Source organism: Cheilinus undulatus, linkage group 21, assembly GCF_018320785.1.
Source record: "Cheilinus undulatus linkage group 21, ASM1832078v1, whole genome shotgun sequence".
NCBI lineage: Eukaryota > Metazoa > Chordata > Actinopteri > Labriformes > Labridae > Cheilinus > Cheilinus undulatus.
In genome coordinates, this window is record NC_054885.1 from 6,859,574 (window position 1) to 6,874,019 (window position 14,446).

The following is a 14,446-nucleotide window of genomic DNA, read 5'->3' on the forward strand; positions in this document are numbered from 1 at the left end:
GGACGTTGACCTTTTTTTGTCAGCAGTGGTTTTGGCCTTGGAACTCATGGATACCATTTTTGCCCAGTGTCTTTCTTATGGTTAAGTCATGAACTCTGACCTTAACTGAGGCCAGTGAGGCCTGCAGGTCCTTGGATGTGGTTCTGGGTTCTTTTGTGACCTCCTGGATGAGTTGTCGTTACGGTCTTGGAGTCATTTTGGTTGGTCGACCACTCCTGGGAAAGTTCACCACTGTTCCCAGTATTCTCCATTTGTGGATAATGGCTTTGACTGTGGTTTGCTGGAAATGGCTCTGTAACCTTTTCCAGACTGATAGATTTCAATCATTTTGTCTTCAATTTCTCTGGATCGTGTCATGATGCCTTTCTTTCTGAGATTTTGTAGTCTACCTCACTTTGTCTGACAGCTTCTGTTTAAGTGATTACTTGATTCAACAAACCTGATAGTAATCAGGCCTGGTGTGGCCAGTGAAATTGAACTTAGCTTTCTGAAAAAAAAAAAAAACTGTGGTTAGTCACAGTTAACTCATGATTTAACAAGGGGGGCAATTACTTTTTCACAAAGGGTCAGATAGGTTTGGATTTTTTTCTCCCCCCCCCCTTAAAAAAATAAAATAAAAATTAAATAATCATTCAGACACTGCATTTTGTACTTACTTGGGTTGTCATTGTGAAATATAAAAATTGGTTTGATGATCTGAAACATTTAAGTGTGATAAATATGCAAAAAACTCAGGAATCAGAAAGGGGGCAAATACTTTTTCACGACACTGTACTTTACATGTACATGAGGATGTATGATGCCGTTTGCCTCCATGAACCTATTGCGTATTTTCTTGCAGGTCGCACTTGTTATTGTTTCAACATGGTCTTCTGCGAATATTTGTATGCTCAAAAGTATCTGGCACACTTAAAGATTTGATTGCACCACTGTAAATAGAATATAATTAAATCTTTTATAAACATGCTGTCTTTTTGCAAATTGAGCACAATTTCATTTTATTATCGTTTTTGCCACAGTTTATAAAGATGAGTGTATTTCAAAAAATTAAGTTATGAACACACTCAAAATAGTATTTTTTTGGTTTGAAATGAACTTGTACAAATTTTTACAATCATAGTTTTGAGGGATTCAGCTGTGACATCTCAGTTTTGATAAAAATGTGGAGAAAATATAGGCTTTTAATTTTTCCTGTGATTTTTTGCACTATGCGCACTTTACTTTGTTACTGTGGACATACTGTATCACATACACATCATTAAAATTTTCGTTCTAAGCGTTGTATTGATGTATAGCAAATTCAAATACTCAAAAAATTGCACTACAGCATGTAAATGTGTAAAGATATGCTCTGGCGGACTTATTCTATGGCAGGTCATAAAGGGTTAAACTGTGACATCTCTAAAACAAACTTCTACTTTACATGAACATCATGTTTCCTTATTCATTCATAGAAAGAAGTCATATTTTGACAGCTGACAGCATGCTAAAGGCCGCCTGTCCTTCATTGTATAAAAGGTGCGTGTGTGTTTTTCACACTATGAGTGGTTGTACCAGTGTGAGAAGCTGCCTGAGGGCCTGTGCTGCGTCCTTGCTGAGCTCCTTCACCCCCCTCTTCTCCACCGCCTCCACCACCTGCAGCAGGTCAGGCTCGTTGAGCACGCTTGTACTGCTGTGCTGCAGGAGCTGCAGAGAACAGAAACACAGATTCAGATATCTGAAGGGAGAAAGAGAAACAGATGAAAGAATAAGGAATCAAAGCAGCAATTAACATCATACTCTTCTGAAGTAAACTGATGTTGTGGTTGTCTTCTGACTACTCAAAGTGATTTTTTTACACCACACCACTTTCACATACTGATGGCTGAGGATGCTCTGTAAAATATTCACAAGTTTTACAACTTCTATTCTTACATATTTGCACACAAATGATGCAGGGGCAGGAGAAATTCAGGGTTCAGTGTCTTCAGGACACTTTGGCATGTGACTGCAGGAGTTTGGGATTAAATTTAAGACCTATGGCTTATCAATACCATTTAATTTTCACATGCCCCGTATCAAAGTTAAAATTCAGAGAGTGTGCAAACCCTAGAAAGAATGGCTACAGATGAAAAATGTCTCCTCTCATGATTTCTCATTAAACTGCAAAAAGGTGCATCTGAAAACCTCAGTTATGAGCACAGACTGTGGAAAAACGTGTCTCAAAATTGAATTAGTTGTACTGTGTCAGTCTGCATAACACTGAACAGTCCTCACTCTCATTACTCATACGAATCAAACACTTCCTTCACGTCTCCTTTTTATTACCTTCATTAACTTTTGATACTTTTAATATCAAATATTTATTACAGCTCAGAACCAAGTCAGAGAAAGCAGACTGGGTTTGAGTGGTGTCTGTGTGCGTGTGTCTCTCACAGTTGAGATGAATCTGAGGATAGCAGGGTGCAGGAACCAGCTCTCTCCTGAGCTCATCAGGGAGCTGAGGAGGAATCGACTCCACGGCTGACACGCCACGTACTTTGCTTATCCAGGGGGAGAAAAGTGACAAAAAACAGGGTGTCACACTGAGATTGGTGCTGGTACATTTTGCCCTGTACCTCTAAGAGCAGCCACTGGAAAGGTGCATGTCTGAAAGCCTACAAAAACAACAAAATCCAGACACACAGCAAGTACATGGAAGAAAACATGCAAGTGGTGCTTCTCTCTGTCCAAGAAACACAAACTTTAGCACATTTTCTACACATGCACTCCTGAAAATTTCTAAAAAAGGTTGGGACAGCTTGCCCCTTAAATATTCCTTATTTTTGTCTGTATATATCCACTAACCAGAGCAGGAAACTTTCCCATTTGAACAAGAGGGGGGACTTCAGAGGTGGGATGTGACACAAATATAAAAGAAATAAGAAATGTGAGAAGGAAAATAAATACAACAAGCAAAGAGTATTGGAAGAAATTCAGCTATTTAAAATGCACCAATTTGAAGAAAGAAAGCAATATACTCAAAAGTGCAGTACAGCACATTAAAGATAGAAATCTCTGAGTTCAATCTATGCTCCTGCTCCACTGGGGCCTACACCTGAGCTATACTCGGCAGTGCAATTTCTACGCCAGTTCCCAGTCCCACAGCAAAGAAACCACAGAAAGTACAGGTGCATCCAAAAAAAATTTGAATATGATGAAAACTTTTTTTCCCCCTGCTATTTGTTCAAGTAGTAAAATTCCATATATTCTAAATTCAGGATTTATAACACAGAAATGTTGACCTTCTGGAAAATGTTATTTCTGCACTCAGTAACTGGTTGGAGCTCCTTTTGCACAAATTGCTGCATCAATGTGACGAGGCATGGAGGCAATCAGTCCGTGGCACTGCTAGGGTGTTATGAAGCCCAGGTTGCTCCGATAGCAGCCTTCAGCTCATCTGGATTGTTGGGTCTGTAGACAGGTGCCAAGTCCTGCTGGGAAAGTAAATCAGGATCTCCATAAAGCTCCTGAGCAGGTGGAAGCATGAGGGTCTCTAAAATCTCCAGGTAGACGGCTGACAGCGTTGACTCTAGACTTGATAAATCACACTGGACCAACAGCAGCAGATGACATGGCACCTCAAACCATCACTGACTGTGGAGACTGAAAACACTGGACTTCAAGCACCTTGGATTCTATACCTCTCTGATCTTCCTCCAAACTCTGGGACCTTGATTTCCAAATGACAATAAATTTACTTTCATCTAAAAACAGGACTTTGGATCGCTGAGCAACAGTCCAGATCTTTTTCTCCTTAGCGCACGTGAGACGCTGATGGTTCACAGGTGGTTCAACACTAAGAACACGACACTTGCAGTCCATTTCCTGGACCCGTCTGTGTGGTGGCTCTTGATCCACTGACTCCAGTCTCTAAAGGCTGAGCTCATCCCTGTTGCTTGTGCTTTTCCATTCCAGTCGACTTTCCATGAATATGCTTTGACACAGCCTCTGTAACCTTCTGTGGCTTACCCTCCCCATGGAGGGTGTCAATGATTGTCCTTTGGACAGTGCTCAGCTCAGCAGTCTTCCCCATGGTTGCAGTTGTGTGTACTGAACCAGAGTTACAGAATGAAGGCTGAGGAAACCTTTGCAAACTGGACTTTTCCACAATATTTTAGTATTCTGAAATAGCCGATTTTTGTGAACTGTAAGAATCAAGATAAAAAAAATGGTAAAATCTTGAAATTTTGTGCATTTGTCAGAACATGTGCAACTAAAACTCTCCCTTGCATGTTTTTTTCAGCTTAGAGATATCTTTACTTTCTCTGACATATAGAAACAACTCTTTACACTTTTAAATTTGATTTATATATAAACAAAATATTTTGCACATTTACTTTGAAGGGACAGGAGTGAGCACAGCCAGCAGAATGGTAGGGGAAACACTTAAATCGTATTGTGTCATAACATCTTGTCAGTTACCCTGCACTACCCAGCCTTTACTCACATAAACACATGATCTTAACCTCTTTAAATGTCTCTCAGTCTGATACCTGCTGCAGGAATCTTCCTCTGAAGAAAGCCCAGCAGGGAGCCAAGACAGTTGACTGTGACTCTCAGCAACAGCTCGTGTTTCTGAGGAGAAACATGAAAGAAAATTCAGGTACACCATAAAAATGAAAGATGAGAGAAATATCCAACAGCTCTTAAATGTTGTATAATTATAAGTCACATAATCCACAGGAGGCACGAGAAACAGACACAGAGAACCCACAGACACAGGCCCACCAAAAACAAAAGAAAGAATAAGGAAACACTCGAGAGAGCGTCTGAGTTTTAATAATGCATATCTCTCCCACAGTGGCAGTGCCGGCAGTGGGCGCGATGTAGTGTCCAAAAATACTGAAGTAGGCCAGACGGGTATACAGACGGCAGAGGAGGGTTACACCATAATCCTGAGGCAGGAAAGAGAGGAAAGAAGGAGTCATGTCTCCGAGAAAGGACTAAAAGAGAAACTACAGATTGGGGTAATTAGTTAAAAGTAAGCAAAGAACAGCAAGGGATGAAAAGTAAGGGAAGCAGAGTCATGAAATAGGAAGAGAGGAAGCAAAGAGGACAGAAACTCTGCCACTAAGCCCGAGTATCAGGGGGAAAAGGAGAAAAAGAGAGAGCAGAGAGGAGGGAATGGTTGCTCCTATCAGCAGCTGAACAGCAGACGACAGAGCACTGAACCAGAGAGCTGAGCTCAGTTTGGCCTTGCAGTTTTCACACAGAAGAGATGGCAGTGGTGTGGAACGAGAGGCTGAAAGGCTGCAGCATAGACACGGAATAAAACAGAAATATAACAGCCTTGATATTCAGTTAGGATGTAAATTTGTCCATGCTTTTTTTTCAGTCTGACAAATGCAAAAGAATAAAAGATTTCTCTAAACTCTTTCAGGCATAGATAATGAAATAACGGTAGTGGATTTTTAGACTTTTTCACTTCCTTTAAAGTGAAAAATTACCATTTAAGAGATGCAAGGTATTGGATTTTTGCAGATCAATACAGATATTTAAATGTAGTTCAGCCCTAAAACTTCAGTCCCTAAAACTCACAGTTTAAAGTTTGAGGATGGATCAACTGACAAACTTCAGTCCTTATAACAGACTTCAAAGTGTCAGGAATGATGATGATTAAAGACGGATACTTTAGCTATTGTAGGTCTGTTGGTCCAGCCTAATACTCCACTAACTTACTTGTTTATATAGCCATATTTACATTGATATAGGCCGCTGTTACAGCCAAAATACTGGTTGTAAATATTGGCAAAAATGTTCATGTTTGCTGATACAGATAGCATGCCAATAATATTGAACATCCCTGAACTGTCATGCTTCTGTGTTGTCATCTGTCCTCCATAGAGCACTTTTTAAAGTTCATTCAGTTTTACATCCATCACTAATGAAGTGGTCTGATGTGTATAATATGTGTATAAATATGCTCCTATAATAATAGATCTTTAAATGACAATGTGTAGAGAAAACAATGACATTATTTCAACTGCAATGAATCCATAGTAGCGTGAGTCTGGATATGAGGGTGCAACAAGCTTTATGCTATAAAGGAGGAGGCTAGGGTGGGGGATATGCTTTGCTAACAGCAGCAAGGTGTCAGTATTGGTAATATTCTTATTTCATTTTCACTTTCTGTGTTCTATTTCAGTTTAGTTTTAGGCAAAAATGCTTCGTTTCAGTTTAGTTTTAGTAGCTTTTTTTGGATAGATGTCAGGACTGAGTGAACATCACATATTTTTTAAAAACATATTCAGTCTACTCTTTACTTATCACTTTATTTATTTAAAGTTGATGTTTGAATACAACTCCAAAAATAAACTACCAGTGCTTGAAGTCTTAACCAATCAAATCAGGCCATTTTAGACTCCCCAGACTTGGGTGTAGGTGCCAATTGGTATGGTTGTGTCAAAGACTAAAACTAAGGACATTTTGTCTCTATTTTTATATCATTTTAGTTTTGTAAGCGCACTATAAAGTTTTAACTAGCTTTAGTTTTTTTTGTTAAAGCTTAGTTTTTTAATTTAGTTTCAGTTAACTAAAAGGATTTTCACATTTTAGTTTTAGTTATATAGTTAGTTTAAGTTAACTATGATAACCTCGGTGAGAAGTACAGTACGTCATATTTAAATGGACCGGTGTTGACACTTGAATGTCTGCATAATGTGCATAAAATCTCTGCTGCTGCAAGCAATGCATATATCAAAATAGTATTTTGACACATTTCAACTTAAAGGAATATTGAACTTCTGTGATTTGTAAATTGCAGCAGGCCATATCGCAATTGAATCTAATTTGCAATTAATTGCCAGGCACTAGTTCATACCCTTTGTACCGTGCGGGAGCAGAATACACTTCCTTTGCCCAGGCGAAGGTGGAGGAGGTGGGCTGTAACACAGTATGATTGCTTGTGCATGACTTAAAATCAATACAACCATTCTCCCCGACTATCATTTTAACAATGGTAGTGTGTTAGGGAGCCATAACTGACCAAAAGGGCTTAAAATCATCCGAAAAGTTGGGCACATCCCTAGTTGTCTAACCAGAATTTTAAACTTTGATATGATTTGAGTAAAACTCAAATGATACTGGTAACAGTTTGATACCACAGCAGCAAAATACAGAAGCCCATAGCACCCAATGTTGGAAAAGTTCTTTGTTTTAGCCATCAAAACTAGCAGATAAAGTCTTACACTTTGTTTAAATTACACAAACACGGAACAAAACAAGGCTGCTCAAATGCTGCAGAAAACAGCAGTGTTGCCTCACAGCAAGAAGGGTTAGGGAATCCTGGTCAAACCGTGGCTTTCTCTGTAGAGTTTGCACGAAAACCCCCATGGGTTCTCCGACTTCTGCAACAGACCAAGAATATGCTGGTAAGGTGACTTTAAATTGCCGTAGGTATGAGTGCGACTCCTTATTTGTCTCTACATGTCAGCCCTGTGATTGACTGGTGACCAGGGTGTACCATAGTTCTCACCTGATGACAGCAAGAATTGGCTCCAGACCGCCATGACCCTGAGTGGTAGAAGCGGTGTAGATAAGGGATGCATGGACATCAAAATATCGCCAACTTATTAGTGAAAGTTTGACTGTGTGTAGTTTGATAGAGTGCTTTTTCATGGACTCCTTCCTCTCTGAAACATCTGTCTTATGTAGAGAACATTTTGAAAATCTTTCTCTTGAACAACCCAGACCATCTCTTTTTGCTTTAAGCAAATTCTTCTGTTTGGTGCATTTAAATTAACTTTACAGCTGACATCTTTTCCGATTGTAATCTATTCTATCAGTTTTATAACCATTGTACTGAAGGAGCTGGAATTTATTAGCACCAAAATGAATCAGTTGAATTGCTCATTATCATCTGGAGCTTTTCAAGGCTATTTATTAAACCAAATCAAACTCTCATGCTTTTTCCTCTAGTAGAAACATAATAAAGCTAATCTTTCACAGCATGATGAGGGCGACAGGATGTTGAGAGTTAAGGACATCAGGGCTTTCATATTTGCGTCTGTTCACTCAGAGAAGTTTTAATGACCTGCCACAGCTCGGTGGCAGATCATTAAGCTGTAATCCATGTTTACGTGGATGACCTCGGAGCATCTGTTTCTACAGGATTACCTTGTTAAGATAAACTCCAAAGTGAATGCAGGTGGAAACTCAGAGCATTCTCAAGGTGCTCATTCTTATCGTAAACAAAGGGAACAGCACCAATACAATAAGACAGTACGCAAATACTGACATCAATGTGTGTAAGAATACTCCATCTTGAAAACAGCTGCAGTTCCATTAAGACAAACGGACTGGCCCAACACAGACAAGGCATCTGTCAGTAAATGAATGTATGCAGCTTGTGTAAACAAGTCAGATAATTGCATGCATGACTCTCATTTTCAATGCTTTCAGGATTGTATATTTGGGTTACGACCTCAAGATATTTTTGAGGAAACAAAATAATTTCATCTGCTCTCAAAGGCTATGTCTTTAAATTAAGACTCAAGTCTGGGGATTTCATGAACAATAAATATTAGGGTCTTATCTTTAACCAAAAAGCTGCCTCAAGTGAAAGAGAACTGTCTAAACTGATGTTTGCATGCTAAAATTCTGCCAGTTATCTTGCAGCGTGTGTCAGGCTTAAGACCTCTATTTTTGTTGTAATATCAAAACAGGAATCAATATCATTCAAATACTTGTTAGAATAATAAAAAGTTTAGAATTCTGGTATCATGAAATAAGGCGCTTTAAGATAGGTTGGTATGTGCTGCATGATGCTACCAAACCCAATCATTGCCACTTTTGCACAAGGTAAGAGCTTTATCTCCCATGTTTTCATAAGCCACACAAAAGATGACTTCCGGATTTTGTAAAGGTCACATATTCTACCTAACCTGGCACACCGGATGGATGTGTTTCACACATTCATCTGGAAAACCTTCAATATACAGCGTTTAGCAAAGGGCAGAGCCTTTGAAAAAAAAACTTGGGAGGGAGATTGGATGAACATTCTGTCAGTCATATCTTTACGGGCCAATCAGAGCAACAAAACACATGATGTCGTCACCGCCATCGAGGTGCAGGTGCGCAGCTATCGAGTAATAAACTCCATATAGAACTGCAAAATGCAAATCATGGCTACTGTAGACTTTTGTCATTTTTGAAAAGAAAACAACTCACTGCTGTTCTTTGTTCTTCTTTTAACGAAGAAATGTCATCAAGTTCTGAGAGAACTGGTGCTTTAGCAACATCCACGCTAATGTCTTCCGACATAACAGCACCAGCCTCTTGTTGCTGCTTGCTTACATCACGACTCCTGCGTGCCTGAAAGTACTGCCCCTCGTTGCTGATTGGTCCTGTCACCAGATGGGAGCTTTGCAAGATGGATTCACCAGTGAGGTGCACAGAAACGGGCGTATCCATCTGCTTTGCAAGGTAAGGTTTTACCCCTTTAAGACAAGTTTATTTTGGTCTCAGAAGTCCCCAAAACATGCCTGCGAAGTTTGTTGGTGAAAAAACACACGAAATTAGGATTTTTGCATGTCTAAAAACCCCTCTGTTTCAGCCTTGCTCTGAACAAGCTGTCTCTGTGTCTGTAGCTTTAAATGTTAATGAGCTGCCTGACTCCACCCCTCTCAGGAAATGGATGTGGCTTAGTGGATGTAGTTCTCCTATCAGGAGAGGAGCAGGAGAGGAGAGCGGAACTTTCTTCAAAGTGGAGAATGCCAACCAAACATGGGGGCGGGGCTAACTCCCCACATGACATCATGAGGGGATAATCTGAGAATGGCCTGTTTCAGCACACATTTTCTGAAAGGTGAAGAAAGAGAGGGGGGAGATTTTTCTGATTGACAGGCAAGGGGCACATATTTTTGCTAGAAAGCCTGAAAAAGTGTATTTTGCATAATATTTGACCTCTAAACCATGCAAGACCATCTTGCATTTTCAGTCCTGGGCCTTTAGTATTAGTATTCACACCGTCACTTAACTCCTCTGTCCTCCACAGTGATGGGGAAATGCATTTACAAAGCAATGCACAAGTGTTCTCAGTATGCATTGAGGACTGAAGCCTCTGTATATGGATGTCTGCTCTGGCAAGTGAGCTAAACTAGCGCCCTCAGATGACTTTTGTTACCTTTGCTATCCTAGGAGAGGGGATTTGAGATGGATATGTTCTATAGGGACTGAAAAATAAGAGTATACTCCATATACCTGCGTATATCCTGCACTACAACACTGCAACCAAAAGCTCTGATTTGGAAAGAAACTTCCAACACTTTGCCAGGCATGTTTTAAAAGCAACAGAAAAGTGCAGTTTCTTTTCTATATACAAATAAATTGTGATCTTATACTAAATTGTAGCCTACTTTATCCTCATGCCAATCCTCACAGAAAAATCAGCTGACAGAAAAGAAAAACAAAAAACTCTTTTGTGTTGAACTCTTCCTAACAGGCTGTCAAACCACTCAGCACTCAGCTTGAAGTGGACCTGGACGCTGTTGTTGTGAAACTGCAGCTCCCAGTCAAGCCTAGACTCCATAATCCTGTCCTGCCCTGAGGATTACATGAACCCTATTCTTCTTTCTCACCTCCTCAACAGAAGAAAAACCAGGGCTTTTCCTCTGATAAGTGAACTCATACATTGTGTGTCCAAAAAATACCTACTTCTACAGTACTACCACTGTCTTCTTTCCGACTATCTTTTCAGCCATCTAGCAGCTTGTTCTGATGATGGACAGGACTTGAAGCTTTTGTGTGACCCCCCTTGCTCTGTGCTGCACCACATCTGACCTGAAAGCCCCTTTCTGCTTTTTATGGACAATGCACTGCAGCTTCTCATACTGAGGATACTCGTGAACTCAAATAGCCTTCAGATTCATCAATACACATTATCCCCGTTCCAGTCAGGAGAATTGCACCCTTTATTGTTTGACTATTCAGACTTGACCATTAACTATGGCAGTAAAGAAAGTGGCCAATATCTATGGCTATGCTTGACTGGGCATTTTAGCTCTTTATATTTGTTCACATTAGAGTCGGTGCATTGTTATGCCAGAATGCTTCTTTTATCATCGACTATTATCAGACCAAAACAACTTTAATCACAAAAACCAACAGGATATTCCAAATGTGGAAGTTGAATTCAGTTAAAATAACTGAGAAGATTATCTAAAATGTCAAATAGATTTATTCTACTGCTTTATTTTGAATTAAGACTGTTGAGCTTCACATATTTACAGCTTAACTCATACTTGTGTGAAAGGAACAATTCAATACACTAACCTTATGTAAAAATGTTTCATAGAACAAAGCTGTGTATTTGTGCTTAAACTACTGAATAAAACTCTCATTTCCTGCACAGCAATGTTTGAAAAAGGCCGATTCAATGTCATGAATCAAAAAGCTGCCTATGTATCATTCAGTATGCTGAATGAAGATGTAAAAGTGAAGTGAGAGAGAGGTCGCCTCATCAAAACATCATTTAAGCCTTCTGCTGTGTGCACACATGGTTATGAATTAGGTGTTCCAACTTTAATGGATGTACACATGTACTTAATATAGAAACCTTCAGTTGTTAATCATTTCTTAATTAATGCAAATTAATCACCTTAACTTCCAGCTCTTGATGCAAATTTACCAAGCATCAGTCACCTTAATGATCCTTTAAAAAAACTACGATGCAGTCTCACAGGAAAGGAAACACACCTGCCTTCATGTAACTGAGCAGAGGACATCGAGCAGCTGGAGGGCTTTGTGATTCTTGTTTTAATGTTAGAAGAATGTTTTCTTCCAGTGAGGTAAGATCATAATTCTTATGATTCCTACTTACTTACTTACTTAACTTAGAGTTATTGTACTCCAATAAAAAACACATGCTTTCTATGGTTTTCAGGAGACCTAACCTGCAATAAAGAGCTGGAATTAAACTAAAAAATGTCAAACAAATTTGGGCAAATAGCACCAGGATAAAGCTGACAATGATTTTAAAATGGATCAACAAAAGTCTGTTGTTGAATCCAGCTTTTTCTTTTATCTTCTGAGATTTTTTTTTAAAATCAGTTTTATTTTTTAATGTCTTCGAGTGAATGATTCATGCTTTTATTTCTACACATTTGGACTTCTGAAATGCACTTTACATTGCTGTTGATCAGGCCTCCTTGCATGTTTACACTTGCAAAATGCTGCTGCTGGACTTTTAACAGGTACTTGAAAACATGAACATATCAGCTCGATTGAGGGGTCTCTTCACTGGCTCCCTGTTCATTTTAGAATTCATTTTAAAATTTAGTTTTAAAATCTTTACACAGATCAGCACCCCAGCACATTTCTGATCTCTTAAATGTCTAAAACCCCCTTGCGATCCCTGAGGTTCGTTGATCAGCTTCACCTCGTCATCCCAAAAACTAGATTAAAAGCCTGAAGTGATAGAGCCTTTTCTTTCCTGGCTCCTCAATTGTTGAATGAATTATCTCTTGAAATTAAAATGTCTCCAACCCTACCAAGGCAAGGATAGTTTTGGATTTTTCATTAGTTTTTCCATTTCTATTTAGTTTTTTTTTTGTTGTTGTTTTAAATTTCAATTTAGTTTTAATTAGTTTTTGCTGCTGGTTTGTTCGTTTCGTTTCGTTTTTATTTGGGAAAAATGCTTTGTTTTAGTTTAGTTTTCATTAGTTTTAGTTTTATTGGCAATATTAGATACCTGTCAGGGGCAAGTCCGATAAGGGCTCTTCACTCATCATTACCTCCGCCAAGGAGGTTATGTGATCAGCAGGGTTTGTTAGTTAGTTAGTTAGTTTGTTTGTGTGTTAGTTTGTTAGCAACATAACTCAAAAAGTTATGGACGGATTTGATGAAATTTTTTAGAAAATGTCAGAAATGGCATAAGGAAGAAATGATTAGATTTTGAGAGTGATCCAGATCATCATCTGGATCTAGGAATTTTTTAAAGGATTCTTTACTATTGGGAGATAGGGCGGAGGTCTGCCCTCTCTGAGTGCTTTTCTAGATTTATATAGCCAACTTTGATGTTTTTATTAGCGCAGCGAATGTTAACGCTCATGATTAATCTTAAAACCTTACTGCGTAAAAAAAATAATAACGCATTTTAATCATCTGACCAAGTCTGACCACAGCTTCCTCCTGTAGTCCTACAGCGCGGATGTTTTCATGCCTGGGGGTAAGGAGGTGACAGGTAGGGCAAACACAGTCAGCAGTGATGAGTGAGGAGACACACCCAGTTCTGCTTAATGGCAGACCTTTTTTTTTTTTTTAAAGAAAACGGCCGGCGAATGGAAGTTAAGATGAATCCAAAGTTGTATGTACACACTGCAGTGATGAACTGTCTTTGAAATACCACCTTCAGGCAAAGCCCATCTTTACTAATGTTAGCAAAGATGCTAACAACTACACAGGATCAAGCTGTGGTTGTTGAGCTACCTTGGCAAAGTCTAGCTGGCCTGGATTAGCTGACTGGCTACTGCAGCTCTATGTGAAATTGTGCATCGACTTAATAGTGCAATGGGAAAAGATTCAAGATAATTTCTGTACCCTATCACACATTAGTAGATTGTACAGACTCTTTAACTGTGTAAATAAAAGAAAAATAGGAGAGAGAACTTAATATTGAAATTGCAACAGAAGAATGGTTTAACATGTGTCAAACGCAACACACCACTACAAATTCAAGGATATGGAGAGAGTTTGGGTGGAAAAATTTAACACGCTACTTTATTACACCCAAAATTAAAAGTAAACAAACTGGTTCACAACTAACATGCTGGCAGTCATGTGGAGATAAAGAGGCAAATTATGTTCATATTGGGAGGATGTACATAACATAATTAAAAATGTTCTGGGATATGTGATACCGAATGAATGCAAAGTAATGTACCTTGGAGATATAAGTGCTTATGTGACTGATAATGATAAATATTTAACTAAGATATTATTGGTAACAAGTAAGAAGGCAAAAACAAGAAATTTGTATAAATCTGAACCACCTACTGTACAACATTGGTTAGAGATTGTAAGAGAAGTATACATGATGGAAAAAATGACTTATCATCAGAGAAAGAATCTGTTTGAAAGCAAATGGAGGAAATGGACAATTTATGAATTACTGTGAGGAACTCATGAACTGACATTAACTTAAAGATACTGGATATGTATGCTCCCCTTAACTCATTGAGTGCCACCGATGTATATATACGTCAACGTGTTTTTTCGGCAGCTGGCACAAGGGGGCGCTCTCACGCTCCCTGTGAGTAATTTTGGGGCTTCTGGGATAGGTAGTTGGAACACTACAGTCAGAAGTGACGGTAGATCAAACATCAGAGGTGGAGACCCTGGGGTCAAAGAGCAGAGCAATCGTTACGGAGGTAATCTAAGCTGAAAGTTCTAACTTAGACGCTGGAAGACACTTTAAACTTTTGCCTGA

At 39.1% G+C, this 14,446-nt stretch overlaps 1 protein-coding gene across 1 annotated transcript in view; it reads right to left on the reverse strand.

The window, feature by feature from the left end:
• LOC121529509 (meiosis inhibitor protein 1) overlaps positions 1-14,446 on the reverse strand; it is a 141,991-nt gene that overhangs the window by 17,717 nt on the left and 109,828 nt on the right. The window contains exons 29-31 of the mRNA XM_041817425.1: positions 4,515-4,596; positions 2,416-2,522; positions 1,555-1,686 (exon numbers count right to left, since the gene is read on the reverse strand). Coding sequence (XP_041673359.1) covers positions 1,555-1,686; positions 2,416-2,522; positions 4,515-4,596 — 321 coding nt within the window. The remainder of the gene's footprint in view (positions 1-1,554; positions 1,687-2,415; positions 2,523-4,514; positions 4,597-14,446) is intronic.